Raw genomic sequence first — 25,631 nt, forward strand, 5'->3', positions numbered from 1 at the left:
AGTTCACCTTTTTCTTTGAACACACTTCATATATGTATAACTTTGTAAGTGGAAAATATTAGTTTGAAGATTACTTCTCCACTTATTAAAATAAATTATGAGATGAGGCGTATGCAAACAAGAGAGGATGCACTTTCCAATTGAATTATGTAAATTGACGATTCGGAATCACAACTTTCTTTGTATATAAAATATTTGAATAATATATGAGTTCTTTTTGCATGAAAAATAGCCAGTATTTAATATATATACTATCGTATGATGTTCATAGGGTTTAATAGTTCTGTTCCCTAACGGTTGTTTTTATCACCAAAAACTATGTAGGGATATACACATAAAATGATCAAAATGGCGAGAATAGGTGAAATGCGGGCAATTGTCTGTTCGTAAGCATATTCAAGCAATAACTAAAGTAAAATTGAGATTTATTGGTGAAACTTCAATACATGTTTCTTACGAAGGCTGGTATTGCAGATATCGGAATCATACAAATTCCACGCCTACAAAACTCTGCTACTCTAAAACCGATAATCAAGCTCCACAGTAAGATGCAAACTTGTAATTTATAACATCTGTGGTTTGAAAAATTGGCCATGACCAACTTTGCTGAGAAAAAGTTCTCATAGCACCTCTTCATACACTGTGAAAATTGGTAAAACCAGAGAATAACCATGCCAACTCCCCATATAACGGTTAATTTTCCACCCCAGGGGATTGAGAAGGGCTTAACAGGACCATTCGTAAAAATTTAACAATGAGCGTGGCACCGCCTATCTTTAGATAAAATCATATATCTCAAGAACTACTCGACCGATTTCAACTAAATTTGGTGTTGACGTTTCCAAACCTGCGAAAAAGGGCAAAAACGGATGACAACTTCGCCTAAATTGGGATTTCCCATCCTTTGGTTGATATTTTCCTCATATACGCCATATATTAAATTTAGCCCAATTGATTGAGATTATATCATGTATATCTCATTTGAATTAATTGTGTAGGTCCTAATATTAATATTTCTGACATGTGTCACAAAATGTAGTTATGATGTTTCGCAACAAAGTTTTCCAACATTTGAAAGTATTTCCCTGCTTTTAATCTTCTCAAATTGCAAGAGTATAAAATGTTCGGTTACACTTAGCCCTTCCTTACTCTTGCTAGATACTCGTAAGTTCTAAAGATTTTTGTTCGTTGCTCCATTAAATAGAAAAAAGTATATATGTATATAAACACACGTGAATATTTATAACTATGAAAGTATATTTTTCATTGCTAACCTGGCGGGAATTTATGAGAATTTAAAATCACGGGCTTACCTTAAGACTTGATTCAGCAATCTGCTTTAATCCAACAGACAAGTTCTTTAATTTAGCAGAATTTAAAGACAATCGTGACAAAAGTGGCTTAGACAGACCCTGTCGCTTCGCCTCAGCTAAGTCCTTTACATTCGCTTGCAAAATAAATTCCTCCCTTCTCACCAATAAATCAGCCAAATGGTGAACTGCATTTGCACGTTGCTCCGGAGAAAGCGCCAGCATCTGTCGACTGCCAATGCGCGCTGCATAGGAATGCAAACAGCAGTATGTAAAAATAGTAATGGTGCAAAATTCAAATAACATAGTGGCTATCATAAATCACAAAAATGTACACACCAAGGAAACTACTCGTATAAACAGAATAATATCAGAATAAACGTATTTATACATCCCCTGTGAATGTAAATGAATGAAATCGCCAACATTTATTTGATACTTATCTAATACTAAGATTAGTTGTTACAAACACTCAACATCCTTTGTGAAATCTAGTCTTCTAAATGCATACAATAATATCTAAATGAATGGTTGGATATATGTATCATACATACATATGTTTACGTAAAGCTTTAGTAGGAAGTTGAAAGGGTGAACTTCTAATGTTTTTCCTTACATTATAATTGGTTTAATGTGTTTTTGTTATTGTTATAAAATTATATCAATGTTAAAAAACAGCTGAAACTACACTCCGATGCATAATCGTATCTTTGACAGATTAGGAAAAAACATTTTTCTTTATGCAATTTTCTCTATAGTTTCAAATATTTTCTCCGAGAAGGTCGAAGACGGATTACTATGCTTGTACATACTCTTATGCATATTATTAAGTTTTAGCTCGCCAAAGCAAATTCTATTTCTCATAATACCACAACAGGCTTCTGTTGTTAATTTCAAATTTACAATGTATACCCGAAATGTAATTATTCAAATGTAGGTATCATTCTTGATCAAAAATGTGGACATTGCAGCTGATTTCCAAAACATTTTATTAGAATGGCAATTATGAGGGATAAGTAAGTAACATTTAATCTCAAATATTGTCTTCAGGAAAAAGTCTAAAATTTTTTAAGATTTGCAAAGTCTAATTACCAGATTTGTCAATTTTAACGTGAAAAATTAAACCAAGAGCACAAAAAATATGATCTCATCGAATTACCTGACTGAATTTTTCAATGTAACAACTTGACTATTTTAACACCAATTGACATACTATGTATATCGAAATCGATTCTCCCTTGGTCACTTAGGCTCAATAACAGTAGTGAAATAAAGAACAAGGCGGATTTAAGTGCTACCAACCACAAAAGCTGTGAAACCAAGTTAACTACACGAAAACAAGTCAACCTCAACAATTCAAAAATTACAAAATTTTAACCAGATAATTTGCTATCAAAAACACTTAAATTATGTACTTTTTTTACTATTTTAATATGTTATTTTAGAGGAAATGGGTACAATTTCAAAGAAGAAGATGTACAAGTCAAAGAAATCGGCGGCTATGCCACAGTAGGAATTCTAAAATGTTTACGGAGGTGCTGCCCCAAGTGAAACAACATGTCGTGATTGGTTTCGTCGCTTCAAAGACGGCGATTATTTTGATATTAACGGCCGTCCGCGTGAAGGAAGGCCAAAAACCTTCGAAAACGGTGAATTGGAGACGTTGCTTTATGAGAATCCGCGTCAAACGCAAGAAAAGCTTGCTTCAGCATTGAGAGTCACCCGCCGGGCTATTTCCAAGCGACTACCATATATATGCGCTGGGAATAAAAAAATTATTATGTTGCATAACAACGCTCGACCTAACGTTGACAAGCTCGTTAAAATCTACCTGGAAGCGCTTAAATATAAAGTCTGTCAGAATCAGTTCCACTCACAAGACGACATCGAAAAATTGCTTAATTATTGGATAGCATCACAAGATGAATAGTTATACCGTAATGGTATTCTAGCTTTACAAGAAAGATGGGAAAAAGTTGTGACTAGCGATGGGAAATACTTCCAATAATTCATTTCCTTACAATAAAATTGCATTTTTATAAAGAAAAAACAACTAGAAGTTAGTTGCTCACCGAATATACATATGTATAAAAGTTATAAGATAACTAAGAAAAGCGAATGCATCGATCGCAGTAAAACTGAGGAAGAAGAACTCTTCCTTTTCTGTACGTTTAAATCAAAGTAATCTTCGGTTACGGGCAAAATGTTGTTATATTAAATAACCCTGTAAATTTGGTATTGAATTCAGTTGTAACAATAAATTTTATAAAAAGGTTGAATCAGAGTTTACTTTCATTATGAGCTTATTAAATAGACATTAATATATTTTTTATTAAAATAATATTTATGTCCTACTTACCATTTTCAGCTAAAACATCGACGGGGGTTGAGAAACTTTCCGTAGATTCAGTGAAGAATGTTCCGACTTTTCGTCCCGCTATAATGGTTTTTATTGCTTTCTCCTGCATTCCATTACAAATTACAACACTAACACCACGATCTAATGCCCATGTGGCTGCCTTCACTTTTGAGTCCATACCACCAGTGCCAACCTGAAAATGCCAATAAAAACATAATCAAAAACAATTTAAACAATTCGAAGTTTCCGAAAAATATTTGCAGATATGTTACTGTTATTTTGTAGGAAAGTCCTATTTGGAATCAATCTTTAAGTCGAATATTTTAAAGACGTACATATATATGTAGAATATATTAAGTTATTGGAACTTTCAATATGATTGTATGTGTTGATAAGTAAGTACCTTAGACTTTTTACCGAACTCGATTACATGCCGGTCGTTCGAAGTATAGGTATGCATTAGTTTAGCGCCATCTTCCCATGGAGGTTTGTTGTAAATTCCATCTACATCTGACATTAGAATCAGAAGATCCGCTTGAACCTCCGCCGAAAGCATTGCAGACAAACTGTCATTATCCTTGATTGCTATACCCTGATATGTTAAAATATATAAAAAAAAACTCAGATCATAATAATTTCAAAAGTATGCCCTTTATATTATTTTACAATAATTTGTCATATAACATTTTAGTCTTATTTACCTTCTTAGAGCCAACTGGTAGATCATCGTCTTTCAAAAACATTGGAGGAGATACAGCATCGTTGGTATTAATGATCGGCACAATATTAAGGCTGATCAGTTCAGAAAGTGTGCAAAATAAATTATTACGTGTTTCCTCATTGTAGAAATCCGGTTTTGTTACGAGAACCTATGTAAATACGATCAGAAAACTTCAAATAAATTCTAATATTTTCAGTCTTCTGTTTACCTGTGCAATTTTAACACCATACTGTGCAAACATAGCATCGTACAGTGACATAAGACCGGATTGACCCACAGCAGCGGCCGCTCTGGGCTCAAGCAGTGTACCCTGTTCCTGTTATTGAAAAAAAAAATATTGTTTAAGTTGGTATGTGCATATGCGAATATCTATTTTCAACATACGACGCGGGTCGGGTCCTTTGGCGAGAGTGTTTCACGCATAGAAAGTGACATAAGTAATTCTTGTGCTAATTTTTGACTACCAAAAGCTACAGCACCACTTGTAACCATCATAACCTCGCGACCCTCCAAATGGCACTCAGCAACCTAGAAATTATAAGAAATTACTTCTTATTTTTATTTTTTTTTCCATATGTACTATACCTATACTAGGTAAAGTAAAAAGTTCGTTCGGTTTTTTATTGATTTTTCAAAAGATGATAACTTTGTGTGCATTTGTCCGATTTAAGTCAAATATGTGCGTATGTTGCCAACGAGATACCAACTTCATTATACTCCTCTCGTCGAAGGCTGCGTCCCTGTTGGCAAAAACTCGGAGAGCCAATTTTCACAGCCCTCTCTTGAGGCCAACTTCTCACCATTAAGTGAGTTCGCCATGGACAAGAAAAGATGGTAATCACCTGGTGCCAGGTCCGGACTATAAGTTGGGTGCATTAGGACCTCCCATCCGAGCTCCCGGAACTTCTGGCGCGTCACCAAAGACGTGTGTGGCCTGGCGTTGTCCTGATGGAACACAATTCGGCCTCTGTTGATCAAAGATGGCCTCTTATGGATAAGTGCTGCCTTCAAGCGGTCCAGTTGTTGGCAGTAGGGGGCCGAATTGATCGTTTGGCCATAGGGGAGTAGCTCGTAGTAGATGATTCCTTGCCAATCCCACTAAACACACAGGAAAACCTTCCTGGCCGTCAATCCGGTCTTGGCCACCGGTCACTTGGTCTGGGCCGCTTCCCCAAGCTTTTACCACGACCGTTTGCGCTCGATGATGTCGTAAGTGACCTATTTTTCATCGCCAGTCACAATCCGCTTCAGAAACGGGTCGATTTTGTTGCGATTCAGCAGCGATTCGCAGATGGAAATTCGGCCCATCATGTTTTTTTGCGTTAGTTCGTGTGGCACCCAAACATCGAGCTTCTTTTTGAATCCAAGGTAATGCAAATGGTTCCAAACGGTTTTCTGGCTTATCTTTAGTTCCTCAGCTATTAAATAAGTGCTCACGTGACGGTCTGTTTCCACTATTTTCATGATTTTATCGCAATTTTCTACGACAGTCCTCCCGACACGTGGTGCATCTTTGACATCGAAATTACCGGAAGGGAACCTAGAAAACCACTTTTGTGCTACACGTTCGTTTACAGTATCGGGCCCATAAACTAAATTAATTTTTTCAGTTTTTTCTTTGGCTGCTTTTTCGCCTTGATCAAAGAAAAATTGTAAAATGTAGCGAATTTTCTCTTTGTTGGTGTCCATCTTTGGCGAGCGCTCACAAACTGTCAAAGACAAACTTTTAGCGCGAATAAACACGTTTTTAACGCTGTATAGTATGACATGATGCGACACGTAACACTAATACTATGGACAATAACGCCATATCTTAGATAAAAACCGAACGAACTTTTTACTTTACCTAATATTTGTAAAAAAGTAATAATAAAACAACAAAAAATTTAAAATTCTATTGAATAAGGGTTGTCCTCGATTCGCCATTTCCCTGCACGCTATCTCTGAGCACGACTCTTATGTCAAAAATGGACGCTTTTCGAAACAATGGAGTTACTACAATCTATTTTAGCGCGAAAAGAATCATTTTTCCACCATACATGTGATACTTTTTGTTTAAAATATCTTCTCTCCTAAAGCTTACTGCATGTTTATTCAATTACTTGCAATTAATGAATATGCATATGAATATATTGGAGTGTTGTTAAAATTTTAAATAATAATTGGGAAATAAAATATATTATATATTGCTCTTCTTATGTTAACATATATGGTCTTCAATTTTTCCAGCGGTGGTAAAAACAAGTAAGGAAGCTTAAGTTTGGGAGTAACCGACCATTTTATACTTTTTAAAGATCAAAACTGATGGCATATTTCAAGTGTTGGCAAACTTTTATATTACAAAAGAAATACTAACATAAAGAAAGAAGATACTGATTAATTGAGGTATCTTCTATTGAGAATATGAAAAGTAACTGGACAAAACACTTAATTTTATTAAAATGTTTCACATATTGACCTAAGTAAATTGTTTAAAATTATCTGGAAAGTCGGAAATCACTACATGAGGTATAAAAGAGCTGATAGTAGTATTGACCCATAATTGAAGGCACAAGAACAGATAATTATCATTGAAAGCTTATCTCTGAATTTTATTAAGATAACTCACGTATTCACCCATATATACGGTTTAAATCAACCGGATGTTCAAAAATTGATATATCAGCTATATGGGGGCTAGTTGATATATTGGCCCGATTTTATCCATTTTCGGTAAATAGTCAGTCACACACTGGGGTACAGGTGCAAAATTTCAGATCGATATCTCAAAAACTGAGGGACTAGTTCGCGTATATACAGACGGACAGACAGACGGACATGGCTAAATCAACTTAGCTCGTCACGGTGATCATTTATATATATACTTTATATGGTCTCCGACGTTTCCTTCTGGGTGTTACAAACTTCGTGGCAAAATTAATATACCCTGTTCAGGGTATAACAAGAAGGGAAGGGATCAGTTCAGATGTAACCGAACATGTTATACTCTCGCAAAGTCAAATGGTATACTCGCATGGCATTTTTTTATACACATATTTTAATATTCATAGTAAAATAATTAGAGCAATTTGAAATCTAAGTTTACTGAAATTGTGAGAAATCGTTCCCGTGTTTTGTTGTATACGCTTACAATTGATTTTATATAGAATGCATTACAACTGTATTGAATAGTATGAAGAGAAATCGTTTTTTGATAATGATAAACATTTTTATTTATTATATCGATATTATTGTAATATACAAGTTTAGCTTAAAAAAAAATAAAAAAATATATATTGAAACATCCATTATTAAATGAAATCGTGATTAAATTACAATCAAATTTGGTATCTTCTTGACTTATGTTAAAGGCCATAAACTTAGTCTCAGTTTTATTGTTATAGTTTAGTTCGCGTCAGCATGTACACATGTATGAATGTGATATTAACTCGACCAAAGTGGCTAAAATTTATATTATAAGCTTATGTCGAAAACGTCAACCAGAGAATCGGAAATCATTATATGTAGGTGTGAGGTTCTAATTCAGCGCCAAACCACATAATTTTTAAGAGAACTTATCCACTAAATTTCATTAAAATATCACATATTTATCCACCGGAACGGTTTAAAGTCAGATGGAAAGACAGAAATCATATATATATTGGGGATAGAGAAAGAATTAATACTCACTGACCGACATATGGGCATAAAACTGGTTAGAATAGCGAAAAGCATTATAAGTAGTGTATGAAAGTTGAGGATAGTATTTTATAAATTTTTACCAATACCAATCACTACTAACATGCCACAGACTAATAAAATGTTCCCACTGTTTCATTAACGTACCTCACATAGCATCACCAATCATATAAAGTAACATTCGTCTGACAATCCTGATATTAGTGACATGAGGCTAGATAAAATTTTCACCTGATTTGATCCATTTTAGGCACAAAGATACCTTGTTATAAGTAAAACACGGGCTTTCATTTTCATTGAGATAACTCACAAACTGGCCGATATATGCGGCATAAAGTCACCCGGAAGTTCAAAAATCATTATATTATATTAGGTATATGAGGGCTATAGGAAGTATTGATTGGAACCCATTTGATTTATTTATTTTATTACATGAATTTCAAATATATAATATATCTTAGACATTGACCGATATTTCCGGTAAGTAGTCAACTATAGGCACGGCACTGGGGTCCACATATTCAGTAGCTAGAGGCGTGAACAGTTTTGATTTAAGTTAGACATTTTTTGGTCACAAGGTGGCATACTTTAAACGCGTTACTCACGCAAAGTTTTGCATAGTGGAAAGTGAAAATATCAGATGGAACTTAAAATGGTGTTATATGGGAAATAGTCGTGGTTGTGGTCCGATTTCGCCCATTTTCGCACTTTAACACATAAATATGAGACGAACGTTATTTACCGAATTTGGTTGAAATCGGCTTATCAGATCTAAAGATATGGATTTTCACCTAAAAGTGGGCGGTGTTCAGCCGATTCCACAGTTATGACAATTTATTTGTTTTTGATTAATGGAGTTTTGTGGGCATGGCAGTGGTTCGATTACGCACCTCTGCAATACCAACCGTCTCACGGTACCAAGAAACATGTCTACCAAGTTTCATAAAGATATCTCTATTTTTACTCAAGTTACAACTAACTCAGACGGACGGACGGACAGACAGTCACTCTGATTTCAACTCGTCTCTTCATCCTGATCATTTATTTATATCTAAATTTATACAAACAACCGTTAGGTGAACAAAACTATTATACTCTGTAGCAACATGTTGCGATAGCATAAAAATTTGTATATTTTTATTTTTAATACGATCTGAGCTCGTAACAGAACTTATGGCAGGACTGGCAGGAATCATATGGAATTTAAAATTGTTGTGTATGAAAAGTATACGTGGTTGCAATTCGATTTCCTATTTTCACAACGTTACATAATAATTTCGGTATAATGTTATGCAATAAATTTGGTTGATATTGGTTGAGTAGTTCCTGAGATATGTAATTTCAACCTAAAGTAGGTGTTGTCCTGCCCCTTGTCCAAGTTCTACATTCAGTCCAGCCCAGCAGCTCTTTTGTACCATCTCACGTGTGAAATTTAGGGAGTCTGAGGTGTGGTGAGTGAGTTATCGTAATTTCTATGCGAACGGGGCCACGTGGCTTTTTACAAACTATCAAACCACGGATCCCCCTCCCTTCCTCAATACCTTGTACCACATAACAGTTCTGTATCTTAATTTGATGCTTGAATATAACTTTTTATAATAGTTTATTTAATTTTCCATATCTGTCTTAAAGCAATCTTAATGCAATACCGATCTTTCTATTATTCTAACTTCAATTTAAGAAGTTCAATATTGTATTTTAACATTTGGAAAATAGTCGAATAAATCGTTGCAAAGGCAAAGTTGTCCGATTCATAAGATCTTCTATAATATTAGAAATATATTCGCATACTCAATTATCTTTACATACTTCTATACATTTGTATATAGAAATTAGCTATAAACTTACAACTTGTAATTGGCGTAGGTGCAATATTGAACCTATGTCCAAAATAAGCAGTTATCGTCTGCGGTATTCTCGCAGATTGTTTAATTAATTTTTCTCAATTTATGTGTTTTAAAAACTATAGAAAATTTCTGAGACATTCATAACATATATATACATATGTACATTTATGTATATACAAACATTTGTATAGATTTATTACGGAGTTTACACTTGTCCAGTAATATATGGAGGATGTACAAGTAAAATAGAAAAGAGCTTAGAGTGTGATTTGCGAAAATACAAAACCATATTAAATCTATATATATATTTAATCTGAGCTGAACGGCAAAAACAAAGCTGTATTAATATATCCCTTAATAAGGTAGAGGTTTTCATTATATTGTCCATATACCTTAACAAAAACATAGTCTAATATATATAACTTTTAAGTTTCATATAAAATTGTACATAAATAGCTTTCAATTTCAATTAACTATGTGTTTAAAATAAACGTTTTTGCAAGTAACTTACTTAAAGCACAAAAAGAACGTTCTACTTGTTCAATGGCCACTGACAGTTATTTCTAAAAAAAAATTGCTAAGTTCTAAGTTTCTGCACTTTTCCCCAATGGACCGGCCCAATTACAAAAACTTAGAATTTTCGTTCCTTGAATTTTTGTAACTTGGCTGCAAAAGGTCACTCTTTGTTAAACGATTTAATAAAATCCCCAACAACTGCATAAATACTAAATAAACACACAATTTTATAAAAAAAATTACACAATAATATATCCTAATCCTTGTTAACCGACAACTTCGCCGATAATTCGCATCTTATATTGCTGTTTCCCATCTTTTTTTTATGTGGAAAGAATTGGTAAGATGTGAAGTTAAATAAGGTTCAGAAGATTTTCCCTATTTGAATTTGCCACTATTTACGGTTAGTAAGGTATTTATTCTGTATTTACAAATTGTATAATATTTTAACCAAATCATTGCGTATGCATTGATTTAAAAATTATCGCCAATTATTCCGTATTGGTATTTGTTCGTATAAATAATACTGAAAGTAATATTGACCGAAAAATACTTGTAGTATTGTGAGAAAAAGGTGGTATGGTCGATATACGAAAATGGCGCAAACCATCCTACGCTTTTCTCACAAGAATACAAAGATTTTTGGGTCAATGATACTATCAGGTTATATTAAAAATTGCTTTTCACTTTTTTTGGTTTTTATACCATATTTATTATTAAGCCACAAGTGTTGTTTTCACTTTCTTTAAGGATGTGTGTGATTTGTTATTCAAATGACAGCATGGAAGTTGGCGCTTTTAGCTTCATAGTTTTTAGAAGTTACAAACATGCAAACATACAAACATACAGGTGAAGCTAATTAAACCGTTAGAAAAACTAACCTGTTCAACAATGGAAGCCAGTCGTCCAAGTGCAAGGCCATGGTTATCTTCTCGTGTGATAACGGCACTGCCAAGTTTAACCACCAGACGGCGTGCATATTTAAGTTGACTTCGCTCTGTAAAGGTAGCTTGTTTTCGCTTTTCAGTCAAAATGTTCTAAAAATAAATCAACACCTAAAATTATGATACAATTATACAAATGATATATAACAACACATCAGTCTTTGCGTAACCGGATTAATATTTTCGCCAAAAAATTTTAATGAAACTTTATGACTATCACCTATTTTTAAAACCTCTTGTAATTTTGTAAAGGTGATACATATCAACAACAATGTTATTAATGAAACCAGAGTTTATAAAATCCGATATCTACATCAAACAAATTAATAAAACTGTTGCTTCTGACGTCTACTAAATTACTAATCTACCCTATATTAATATTATAAAGAAACAAGTAACCGAAATAATCGCCAGATGGTTTGTTAGAATGACGAAAACCATTATATGTAGTATATGGGAGTCGGGGTAATTCGTAGATCAATTTCACATATTTTCGGCATTAAACTATAGTACATCCAACATTCTATGCCCGGTTAATTTTGCTAAGATATCTTACATGTTTACTGATATATAGGTATAAAATCATCGGAAAGTTTGAAAACATTTTGTTTTGTATATGGGAAATAAGAGTAGTATAGATATGACACATATAGTCCAGTCATTATAGTAAGTTCACCTCGGAATTCAGATACCCAGCTGTAAGTCTGTAAATCTTGTATATTGACACCCCCAAGTTGTCTCAAAACCTACATATGGTAGGGTGTACGCAACTATTAAATTTCAAGGTCAAACGTCACAAAAATCGGTTTTTTGCGCTTTTTTTGTAAATATCTCATTTCCTATGGGTTTTTTGCTATTGGTATTTATTATCAATATTGTAGAAAACAAAATTCTCTACAAATTTTGTTTAAAAATTTTTTTCATACGGTGAACCGTTTTCGAGATAGAGGGCTCAGAGCGCGCGGTCACAGCATCACTTCAGGTCAACCGGTGCCTCCGATCAAAAACGCGCCATATATAGTTGATGAACTATCGATAAATCAATGATTATAAATATATGTCAATTTTTATTAACTATTATATTATATTTTATCATTTTCTTCATGCCTTAAATCTTTATCTATTCAATAATACTGATCACCGTTTTCAAAAATTAAAAAATAATGAAGGGAAAAACTTAAATCTTACTATAATTATATTCCCATTAACACTAATGACATTTTAATTAGAAAATAATTAAGTGCATCTTCTTTAAAATCTGTAAATTTGTAAATAATAGGACAAAATATTGATTTACTCATCATTTTAATTGGGCGTACACTGTCTTACGATCAAGAAATTTTCTTTAAAAAGGTTGGGAAAGGCAATGTAAAAACGGAGATATATTCGACTAAAAGTTTTGATAATTATCCTTATTCCAAAACACATATTTTATTTCTGCACGCATTAAGTGGATGTGACACAACTTCTGCGCTTTTTAAAAAGGGAAAAAAAACATTTTTAAAAGTTTTTGAGAAACTGACCAATTTGGATGAACTAGCTGCAGCATTTGAGGATGAAAATTGTTCGGTCCAGAGATTATTAGAGAGTGGAACTCAAACCTTATTGGCAGTCTATAATGCTCCGAAATCTGTGAAAAATCTCGATCATCTTCGTTATATGCATTACGTCAAGTCTACAAAACTTAATAAACCTGTGCAGCTTTCAAATATTCCACCAACAAGTGCAGCTGCTCATCAACATTTCGAACGTGTATATTATCAAGTTCAAACTTGGTTAGGGCATGATTTGGAACCCCAGGTATGGGGTTGGGCAATGCGAAACGATTTTCTGGAGCCTATCATGACAATTTTACCACCTGCTCCAGAACATTTGCTAAATACAATTTTCTGCAACTGCAAGAGTGGTTGTGGTTCGCGATGCGGATGCAGGAAAGCGGGCTTGCAATGCTTTTTAGCTTGTGGCCAATGAAATGGGCAAGCTTGTCTCAATGCTCTACCATATCAGAGCGACATTAACGAAGATGGAACTTTTGACCCCGAAATCATGGAAGAACTTGAAACAAATGTCGTTGAAGACGATAATGAAGACCAGTTTGAAATTTACCAGCAGCCGGAAGACGACGATGAAAAGGAAGAAGATGATTAAAATTATAAATTGTAGTTTTTGTACCCTTTATTCCATTTTTTTACTTTTAATAAAAATAAATGTATTGAATGATATTTTTTATTTTATTTTTTTTTTATCATGTAAGAAGTTATTAATTTTAATAAGGTTTAAATTCAAATATAATTCCTATATTTTCATTAACAATTCTGCAATTTCATGGGCAGGTAAGTGTTGTTAAATAAATTAATACTGAATAAAAAGTGGATAGGTTAGGAAAAAATGATAAAATATAATATAATAGTTAATAAAAATTGACAAATATTTATAATCATTGATTTATCGATAGTTCATCAACTATATATGGCGCGTTTTTGATCGGAGGCACCGGTTGACCTGAAGTGATGCTGTGACCGGGCGCTCTGAGCCCTCTATCTCGAAAACGGTTCACCGTATGAAAAAAATTTTTAAACAAAATTTGTAAAGAATTTTGTATTCTACAATATTGATAATAAATACCAATAGCAAAAAACCCATAGGAAATGAGATATTTACAAAAAAAGCGCAAAAAACCGATTTTTGTGACCTTTGACCTTGAAATTTAATAGTTGCGTACACCCTACCATATGTAGGTTTTGAGACAACTTTTAGGGTGTCAATATACAAGTATTTACAGACTTACAGCCTAATTTAAGCTTAAATGACTGGACTAATATTGTTAATGAAAGAATGCACTTTCTAAGTTTCATCAAGGTACCATCACCAAAATATATGGAGTGAAGTCAGCCTAACGTTTCAAAATCGTGAATATCAGTTATATGGAGGCAGGGACAAGTTTTCTGCTTATTTTATCCATTTTAGGCACTATAACACACAGTTATTAGAAAAATACGCTCTCTCAATTTCATGAAAAGAACTCAAATATTGGCCGATATACATTTTACCCGAATTTCCATAATAAATGTAATAGAGGTACCGATATTTTTGGCAAGAAGTCAGCCATACGCACTGGGGTTCACCTATTCGGTATGAGGGGGGTTGAACAGTTTGCCTCCAATTTTGACAAGTTTAAGACCCGAGATGGAATAGCTTAGAGGCATTATTTATGCAAAGTTTTATTTTTATATATATTTGTAATCTTTTGATTTATCTACTGAAAAGTGAAAAAATCAGATAGAAATTATATTTGGCTTATATGGGAGGTATACATGATTGTAGTCTCATTTCGCCCATTTTCACACTGGGGCATAGGACTGCCAGCAGTGAAAATATGACATTTCGCATCAGTACAACGTACAGTTAAAAAGAGTAAAAAGAGAATTCTCCGTGTCAAAACCGAGACTAAAAGTGTCGGAAAATTATAGTTTGGCTTGTTTTCATAAAAGTAGCAATTTTATACGATTTTTGTTTCATTCAGTTTTTTATTAAATTTAGAACATCGAATCTCGCCTAAAAGAAAACCAAGAAATCCTCCGAAAGGGAAAGAATGGTTTAACTTTTGGAAGAAGGTTAAATCGATACAATGATTGGAAGGACACATTCTTCCATAATATTAAAAAATTACGAACGTACCGGCTTTTTTATATCTCGGCCCGTCCAGGGCGGCCAAAAATACTAGCATAGCTTGAAACACGTAACCATGTGACAGAAAACATGAAGCAAAACCTCTACTTACTGCAACCAAAATGTTTAGAAAACTTTAAGAAATCTCTCTGCACTGACACGATTCGCAAAATAAAAAAAACAAAGTTTAATGGTCAAGTCGCACACGGAAAGTCATTCATATTGTCAGAGAAGAGGCAAGTGCATAATGCTTGCACTAAAGAGCACTTAAATAAGCCCCGGGAGTTTGGCAAAAGGTTAGGCACTCGATAGGTAAATCTTGATGCATACTGTGAAGCATGGTGGTGAAAAAGCAAAGATATGGGGTGCATAGTTAATGATTGTGTGGGCCAAATGGAATTTATAGAATCAACCATGATTAAATATGCATACCTTAATATCTTAAAAATAAATTTAAAACAAAGAACGGATGAATTGTGTCTTGGAAGTGACTACTATTCTACAGGATAACGACCCGAAGCAAACATCATAGACATAGTTGAGCTTTGGTTACTCTACAACGTTCCCAAGCAGCTTTAAACACCACCAAAATCACCAGGTTTGAACCTTAAAAAGCAACCATGGGATTCACTGGAACCTAAAATCCGCCAACGCACAAATAACTTAAAAGATATGCTGAAAGAAACGAGGAATGGGCTCACATCCCAACGACAGAAACCTCTAAGCTTGTCTATTTCATGTCAAAACCTCTAGCGGAAGTTTTAAAACGTTGGGGATATTTCACTTTAAATTTAATTAAATTTTAAGAACAATATCTTTGCTCGACTTATGTACCATGTACACAAACTTTTTCTAATGGATTTTTTATTCGCCAGCATGTTTTGCAGTGTTTATATGTTATTGTCGGAAATTTAATTATTTTATTTTTATAAAACTACATATTTCCTATCCTTTAACGAATATGAAATAAATTAGTTTTTATAAAAAGTATATACAATTTTTATATCCAACTATAATTTTTTTTTTGGTAATTGTACGGGACTTTTTCTGCCTAGTGCACGCCCCTCGCTGGCTTAGTTCTGGCAATTTAAAAGTTTTCAATTAATGGCGTTTTTTGGGCGTGGTCCGCCTACGCCCATCTCCATTACTGACCCTCTTTGGGTGCTAGGGAACATGTGTACCAAGTTTCATCAAGATATCTCAATTTTTATACTCTCGCAACGTGTTGCTACAGAGTATAATAGTTTCGTTCACCTAACGGTTTTTGTATCACCTAAAACTCATCGAGTTAGATATAGGGTTAAATATATATAAATGATCAGGATGAAGAGACGAGTTGAAATCCGGGTGAATGTCTGTCAGTCCATCCGTCCGTCTGTGCAAGCTGTAACTTGAGTAAAAATTGAGGTATCTTTATGAAACTTGGTACACATGTTTCTTGATACCGTAAAACCACCGGTGTTGCAGATGGGCGTAATCGGACCACTGCCACGCCCACAAAAACGCTCATTAATCAAAAACAAATAAATTGCTATAACTAAGCTCCACAACAAGATACAAGACTCTTATTTGGTATACAGGATCACATTAGGGACGGGCATCTGCAGTGCGGCGTAGTCCCGCCCCCTAATAGGTTTAATGTGCATATCTTCTATACCACCGGAGCCATAATAAAAAAAATTCACTGGGAACAAATGTATCTAGCATCTCTATCGACGGTGTGAAAACGGGTGAAATCGGGTGACAACCCCGCCCACTCCCCATATAACGGTACTGTTAAAATCTACTAAAAGCGCGATAAATCAAGCACTAACCACGCTAGAGGCATTAAATTTGATATATGATGTGGTACAAGATGACTTTAAAGTAATCGCGTTCAAAATTATACAGTGGGAGTGGCACCCTAAAATATGGGTTGAATCGAATCAATACAGGAAGTATATATATAGTCCTCATATACCTAATATAAAGATTTTTGAACTTCCGGGTGACTTTATACCGCATATATCGGTCAATATGTGAGTTATCTAAATGTAAATGAAAGCGTGTTTTACTCATATCAAGGTACCTTTGTGTTTAAAATTGATGAAATCGGGTAAAAAATTTACCTAGCCCCCATGTAAATAATATCAGTATATTCGAAAATTCGTCTGACTTTACTTCATGTGATTGGTGATGGTATGTGAGGTACCTTAATGAAACAGTGGGAGCATTTTATTAGTCTGTGGCATGTTAGTAGTATGTGGTATTGGAAAAAATTAATAAAATCGGGTTAATACTGCCCTCAAATTCCATATACTACTTATAATGGTTTTCGTTATTCTAACCAGTTTTATGCCGAATATGTCGGTCAGTGAGTATTAATATTTTTGTATATATATAATTTAGCCACTTTGGTCGAGTTAATATCATATTTATACTTATATATATCTGACTTCAAGATGTTTTTTTGTTTTTTTATATAATTTTCGCTGACGCGAACTAAAATATAGCAATAAAACTGAGACTGAGTTTATGGCCCTTAATATAAGTCGAAAAGATACTAAATTTGATTGAAATTTAATCACGATTTCATTTAATAATGGGTGTTTAATTCTTTCTCAACATTTTTTAATATAAGGTTTTGCCACACCTGAAGGAATTTCCTGGCCTTTGATTCTTGCGAATTGCAAGAGTACAAAATTCTGGGTTCAGCCTTAGTACCCATTATCAGGGATATTTGACCCTAGCTCCGACATACTTAATAAAAAAAATTCCAACTTCCATTTGGCTTTATATAAATGGAAAATATTAGATATACAATAGTTTAATGCCGAAAATGTGTGAAATAGGTCCACGAATTTACTTTGATAATTTAATGAAATAAAATGAACAAGTTTTCTTAAAAATAACGTTGTATATCGCTGCATATGAATGAAACTGGTCTAGACCTTTGTTTAAATCTTATAACCCTAATATACTGATTTCCGCTCCGCTTCTACAACAGCAACCTCTTATAACACATATTATATCTAACCCCATTGGTTCAGTTTACATCTCACATAGCATGTTGGAGTTAAATAGCTTATTTTTGTTAAAGTTAACATTTTGGAAAAAAAAATAGTACTGAAATAAATCTATGATCAATAACATAAGTTAATAAGATACCAAATAATAATCGAATAATGAAATATTTAGTGATAATCAGTGGATAGGTATATTTTCTCAGCCATCATGTTGAACTTATTACAACATATACCAGTCCAGAAACTATTTTACATTGATAAATTCATTGTTAAAAAAGTTTCTTAGAGTGCTGAACTTTATAGAGAGCAGAAATATCTTTCTAAAAAAAATCGCATTAAATAAATATTAGTAGTGTAGTATCTAAAGGGCTATAGATCGTTTTTATGTGGTAATAGATAAACTGCGACCCCATCGGTTTAAATTCTATTGTCTATTATTTCAGTTTTGCGACACATTTTAATATGAAGGTCATGAGTTGAGCTGTATATATGTTATGTTATATATAAGTGCTTTTTGGGAGCAGCTTATGAGTGGTTAGATATTAAGACAGCAAGAAGAAAACCTACATACCTGCTCTACATATGTGTATACCATACTTAATTGTATGTAAGTTATTGTTAATTTAGCCTTCATGGGCAGACCCTTCAAAATAGGTACTGTTTTAAAAGTGTTAGACAAAAGCAATTTAAGGAGGGGTTTTCCAAGTACTTAATTTTAAAACAATGAAATAAACTACTAATTTCTAAAGTATAAATATAACTAAATATTATGTATTTTATGTTAGTGAATATAAAAGTAATATATAGGTATACAAAAGTACGTAAGCTGTGTGTACAAAAATATACCATCACAAAACTATTATACTCTGTAGCAATATGTTGCAAGACAATAACAAATATCAGTACACTGTGTTGGAAGTTTCAGTTACACTAGATTTCTTGACCAGCAACGTGCTGTATTCAAATAATTTCAGTGTATAAGTACATAGTGTTTAAACTATTTTTATATACAGTGGCAAGCAAAACCGTATTATATACAGTGTCGAACAAACACACATACATATGTGCACCAGTATCTTATAGTACCTATACACCGAACAAGAAAAAAATCATAGAAAGGACTCAATACTGTGAAAGAAGACGGACTTAATTATATAAGTATCATCTAAAAGTGTTTTATATATAATATTAAGCCATTTATTATTAATCAATTATGCCTAGATTAAGTAGAAAATCTGTATTACTAAGTCGTCTTCAGAATAGAAGACGTGTGAGAGTTCTTCGTGCAAACTCTTGATATAGAGATAGTGATCAGTCACAAAATATTGTAAGTCACGATTATCGTAGGTGAGATTCTGATGTACGTCAGTCCGGACAAATTATTAATACAAATCAACATAGAACCAGGCGGGAAAATCTCGAGGTGCAGTCTTTTGAACAAAATTTAAATACTGTTCAACATAGGGCAAGACGTCTAAATCCCCAAACCGGCTCTGAAGAGCAAAGCAGAAATACTCGGGACATATATTTCGGCGCGAAAATCCCGAGCTTTGATATATTGAGCAAGCTGTAAATTCTGTTCAAAAAAGAACAAGGTGGCAAGATCCACAAATTTGCTTTAAAGAGCAAAGCAGAAATACTCGAGGTCATAGATCTCGGCCCGAAAACCCCGAGTTTCGATCTGTTGAGCAAGCTGAAAACACGTTCCTGAAGATTAACAGTTACTATTCACAATACTTAATACGCGCTTTGCTCAACTTATGGTCAACATAATCGGCCTACTAAGCAAGCATCGGCCCATTGGCAACACCATCACCCATCTTCAGACCCAGCATTCATTATTGGATAATATTCGACCGAATAGACCACGCCCAGCACGCAGTGAAGAAAATATAGCGGCCGTAGCTTAGAGTGTCCACGAAGACCATGAATTGTCGATTCGGCGCGGTTCGCAGCAGCTCGTACTGACATATGGAATTTTACGTCGAGAGTCTTGAAAAGTCGCCACAGCCACGAGCCACATTGTGTACAGCGATGAGGCTCATTTCTGGCTCAATGGGTATGTAAACAAGCACAATTTTAAAGCAATCTGAAGAGAAAAAACAAGGGTTTGGTAGAGGTGAGAACGTAACCGACAATGGCGATCGTTATCGCGCCATAATAACCGACTATTTAATGCCTGAAATTAAAGCTCGTGATCTCAACAAGATGGCGGCTCTACCCACACATTGCATCAATCAATGCATTTATTGAGAGAGCACTTCGGTGAGCAGATAATTTCACGTTTTAGACCGGTCGATTAGACACCAAGATCGTGTAATATCAGGCCGTAAGACTTTTTTCTGTGGTAATATGTAAGATCTAAAATCTGTGTGGACAATCCCGCTTCGATTCAGGCCTTGGAGCAACACATCACGGGTGTCATTCGCCAGTCACCAGTCGAAATGCTCGAACGAGTCAACAAAAATTGGACTGAACGTTGGACCATCTAAGTCGTAGCCGCGGCCAACTTTTGAACTTCAAAAAATAAATGCCATACTTTTAGAATGTTTTTTTTGAATGATAATAAACATTCCCCATTAAATTTGAATTGTTTGTGTTTCTTAAAAAAAGTAGGGAACCTCGAAATGGATCACTCTATATTAATACGCTGATTACAGTTGCATTATATATTTGATTTTACTTACTTTTAATACTTTTGCAACATGTTGCTACAGAGTAAAATAGTTTTGTTTACCTAACGGTTGTATGTATCCCCTTAAACTAATCGAGATAAATATAGGGTTATATAGATATAAATGATCAGGATCACGATAAATCCGGATGACTGTCTGTCTGTCCGTTCGTCCCTGGAAGCTGTAACTTGAATACGAATTTCTATATCTTGATGAAAAGTTGTACACGTGTTCCCTGGCACCATAAGTAGTTTAGTTTGTATACGCCCACAAAACAATATTAATCGAAAACCTATAAATTACATTAAATAAGCAGCAATTTAAAATACAAAACTGTAATTTGGTCTAAAGAATTTAGAGACCCGTATGTTCTAAAACTGTTTTTACAAATTGGGTTAGGCCTATTTTGGAATATAGCTCTGTGGTATGGAACCCTAGTTACCAAATCCGTTCTGGCATTTTGAATTAGACTTTGTTCAAACACTTTTTTTACTTTTCATATATTTATACTTTTCAGGGCATTTCCGATGGGATTCTAGGTAAAGTCTACCTCCATACTCTAGTACATTAAAACTTAAAAATCTACCTACACTTACTAGTCGTAGGAAAATGCTTGACATAATATTTTTAGTAAAAATCCTGTATGGATCGGTTTGCAGTTCTTTTCTCTTGAAGTTAAATTTAATATCCCGGTTTGCTTGCCGAGGAAGCTTAGACTCTTACTGTTTAAATCTTGCAGATCAAATTTTCAGCTAAAAAAACATTCCGCCGCATATGTCATTATTATTAGTATTCCCGCACATTTGATTTATCTGACTAACTTTTCAAAATTAAAAAGTCTGTAATGCTTTCTCTTAATAAATAAAATTGAAACAATTTATAATAATGTAGTTTTAAATCTCATCTGTTAAAACTTTCGTTTATGTAGCTGAACAGTTTTAGATCTTGACGCTTAAAAACTCTCTTGCCTTTCTTGAATCGGCTAATTCCGTACAAGGTTTTGACATGGAATAGCCAAGTTTAGAGGTCTCTGTCGAAAGAATGTGAGCCCAAATCCTTGGGCATATCCATTGAGGTAATTATGCGTTGGTGCAATTTTCGTTCCAGTAAATCCCATCAAAACTTGTAATTCTGGAGGCGTTTGAAGATGCTCGGGAACGTTGTTGAGTAACCAACTTAACTTTTATTGCTGTAAATGCTCTGAGATTATGCAATAGACTAGTAAAAAATAAGAAATAATAAAATAAATAACAAAATAATATAAGCCATAAGCGTGTACGCGGACTTTTCTGCCCAGTGTATATGTAAACATATGCATATTTACACTTGTTTGTATGTGCGCAACAATATAGAGTGTGTTTTCTTCATAAAATTCTTAATTATTTAATTATTAAATATTGAGTGGGTAACAACTGTACACATATTTATTTGTTTATTTGCTTGCTGGAGATTACATTGCTAATCATAAAGACCTAAAATCAATTCGTAAACATACCCATTTTCATACTTATTTATTGTATACATTGAGTATGTATGCATATGTTCTGGTAAAATATATTTGTGTTTTCTCATACTTAATAATTAAGATCACTTCAAAAACAACTGATAATAAGAATCACGTAAACAAACCACCAAACCAAATTAAACAAGTAAGGAAAGCCTAAATTCGGGTGTAAAGGAATTATTGACCCCATACAACCCATTTTTGATATACAGACATATTATTATCAGAAAAGGATTCGCTTCAAATTTCTATAAAATGTCTCACAGATTTACCCAGATTGAGTTTCGATAAAATGTTCGCTGTAGGAACTGGTCCACATATTCGGTATCTGGGGTCTTGAATAGTTTTAGTCCGATTGGGAAAATTTTTGGTCAGAAGACACTATTCGTGCAAAGTTTCATTCCAATATATTCAGCGATGCTTCGTTTGAATGCTGGAAACTGAAAGAATTAGACGGATTTTAAAACTGTCTTATATGCGAAGTAGGCATAGTTATAATGTTAATGATGACAGTAGTATAGTTTAAATAAAATAATAGAATGATTTAAGTAAAATTGAACAAATCAGTCAAATTTTTATTTTTACAATCACTAAAAATTCTATCTCTTTCAAATTTGTATGTTGGCCACAAGCTGCTTCCTCACGCCAATGATAAAAACCCAAAATTGAACAATTTGACTGATGTTCTCTTCAGAAAGGAGAATTAGCAACATGACCTATTAGCGTCTTAAAATATTATTTTAATTTTTTTCATATAATGCACTATATATGGCATTAAATTAAACAATTTCTGTATCATTATCATTCATAAGAAATCTTTAACTACTTTTATGCTCTAAGCACGCTCCATATGGTACTTTTATATATTTACCCAATATCATTATTTCATAGTTTTTCGATTTAGCCCATTTTATCTTAATACGACACTATAAAAATGCAGTCCAATCGGCAATCGCGTTACTTGAAAAGAGCATAAGTCAATTTTCAATGGCAAAGCACTGCAAAAAGGACAAACGTGACAACATAGCCGACCGACATTGTCGCGAAATTGTCGATTAAAACTAATTTTTTTAACTGTATGTGAGCTCATATGTATGTATGTTTGTCGGCAAATTTGTCATTTGGTTTTCTTCAACGTTTTGTCAGAACTCAATTTTTTGCTCCGCGCGAACTCGCCGTTACTTCCATGGCATGCCACCATGGACAGAGGCGTTTCAACAGAGGATTTATATCATATTATTTTATTCCTTAATTTGTCTTGAGACTGATACCTTAGGGCTTATTTACGTAAAAATATAAATAAATGTATTCTAATATAAATGTATTCGATTTATAAAAATATATCTAAAATAATTATGTGACCGTGCGCCTCCTAACCCCTCCTTGCATACGATCGTACAGCTTGCTCCGTTCTTACTCTCGGAAAAAGCAAAACGTGAAGACAAAAGTCATTGTTTGTGCGGGGCAAGGAGAAGTAGGCATCAGCGTACATGTACTTATGAATGTACATATGTGCACATTTCTAAAAAATTATCAGAATAAAGGTCGCCTAAAGTAGCGACGGCTCGTACGGAACGGTGTTGGTTTTAAATCAAAAGATGTGGCGCTCCGAATCGTTGCAGAAATGTATGCGACTTCTCTGGTATAACTATGGGATGACGTTCGGTTGTGGCCAAGAATCGGGAGATTCTGTTAACCACGGGGGCCATTCCACCAGAGGGTGGTAGTGGCAAGGTACAGGGGTTTGCACCCTCTTGTACGTAGATCGGCAGGATTATCAGCAGTGGCTACATCTCGCCAAGTGGCTGACCCTATTAGGTCAAGTATTTGAGACGTTTGATTGGAAATATAAATCTTCCATGCATGTGGTGGTTTTTCTAACCAGGCGCCACAGAAGCCATGTAGTTCGACTTTGTACTCTGGGGCATTTACGCATCGTGGGATTTGTATCTGTGAGATATCATTTAGATTGCTCGCAAACTCGAACCACTTTTCTAAACGAAGTGGTTTTAGTTGTTCGTCCCAGCCGGTTCCATATAGCCATAATTCTTGTATTAGGATTTCGGTTTGTATCATATTGGCGAAAGCCCTCATACCGCGTCGAAAAGTTTTGCCACAGAGGATAGAATTTGTCGTTTTGTTATGGCGGCTAAAGCACATATTGACTCTGTAGTGTATGAAAACTGATCAGACATCACATTCCATTGAATCCCCAGAGTTTTTGTTGTACTGTACTTCTAGAATTTGTGGTTGATACCCAAATATGGGAAGGACTGACGTTTTTTCAGTTGAATGTGGGTTTGCTTTGTCGGACCCAAAGTACGGAAGAGGTTTTAGATAGGCCTCGAACCCTACCAAGGTGGTTAGTGTGTCCATTCCAAACTATTAATCGGCAGGTATCAACGTTAAACCCACCGGATGTTCTCCTTCTAGAATTTAAAGAAACAAACTGTCCAACAGATTTGCTTTCGGAATGTCCTTTAAATTTTTAGGGAGGTTCGCCGTTATCTTTTGTAACGGAAATCCTGCGGTTTTGAGGGCTTATGTCATTTGTGCTAGTAACTCGTATGCTTATAGAAGATGGTGACTTCCAGACAGGATATCATCTACATACGTTTGTGTTTTTAACACTTGGGTTACTATAGGAAATTCTGACTTGGTGTTTTCAGCCAATTCGTGAAGTGTTCGAATGGCTAAGTATGGGGCAAAGTTAACGCCGAAGTTCACTGTTCACTGTATTTTGTAGTCGCGTAGTGGACTATTGGGGGATTTATGGAAAATAATTCGCTGAAAATCTTCTTTTTGTACGACTATTTGTCTATACATTTTTCTGATTTCTCCGTTGAATATGTATCTATATTAGCCATTTTTAAATAAGTAGCATTAAATCTGGTTGGAGCGTGGGTCCCGTAAATAGGATATCATTTAGGGAATTCCTCGAGTAGATCTTGAGGCATTGAAGACAACTGTTACTTATGTTGGTTTTTGTCTGGCTTTATTACTGCATAATGTGGCATGATTTTTCGTTTGTGCGTCGTGCTGTATTACAGAGATGCGAGAGTGACCTAAGGTGATTTTGTTGAGAAATTGTTGTTTTAATGGTAGTCGTACGACGTACCTACCATTATCTCGTCTAGCAGTTGTGGCTTCTCCCAAAATCTCCTCAATTGTGAATTGAGGTATTCATTTGAGAGTTGCTCAACTTGAGTAGGCATGGTGGTAACTGGTTCCGTAACTTGTTCACTTAGAATCCAACCAAAAATAGTATTCTGTTCCAATAGTGTGTTTGAAATTTTCTCAACACCCTCGTGTATTATCTGAGGTATGAGATCGCTGCCTTATATGATATAATGGCTATTTGAGCCGGGGTGTTGCAGTTGGGATCTGCTAATTTGAGGTGTGA

The 25,631-nt window shown here is 34.4% G+C and overlaps 1 protein-coding gene across 3 annotated transcripts in view; it reads right to left on the minus strand.

Annotated features, from left to right (window-relative positions):
• P5CS (Delta[1]-pyrroline-5-carboxylate synthase) overlaps positions 1 to 25,631 on the minus strand; it is a 68,934-nt gene that overhangs the window by 6,823 nt on the left and 36,480 nt on the right. For 2 of the 3 annotated variants that reach the window (XM_036374015.2, XM_036374016.2), the window contains exons 2-8: positions 11,313 to 11,468; positions 4,775 to 4,918; positions 4,599 to 4,706; positions 4,371 to 4,538; positions 4,073 to 4,261; positions 3,670 to 3,862; positions 1,314 to 1,555 (exon numbers count right to left, since the gene is read on the minus strand). In XM_036374015.2, the coding sequence (XP_036229908.1) occupies positions 1,314 to 1,555; positions 3,670 to 3,862; positions 4,073 to 4,261; positions 4,371 to 4,538; positions 4,599 to 4,706; positions 4,775 to 4,918; positions 11,313 to 11,468 (1,200 nt within the window). The remainder of the gene's footprint in view (positions 1 to 1,313; positions 1,556 to 3,669; positions 3,863 to 4,072; positions 4,262 to 4,370; positions 4,539 to 4,598; positions 4,707 to 4,774; positions 4,919 to 11,312; positions 11,469 to 25,631) is intronic. The other variant, XM_036374018.2, reaches the window with a different exon arrangement.

This window comes from Bactrocera oleae, chromosome 6 (genome assembly GCF_042242935.1).
Source record: "Bactrocera oleae isolate idBacOlea1 chromosome 6, idBacOlea1, whole genome shotgun sequence".
NCBI classification, from domain to species: Eukaryota; Metazoa; Arthropoda; class Insecta; order Diptera; family Tephritidae; genus Bactrocera; species Bactrocera oleae.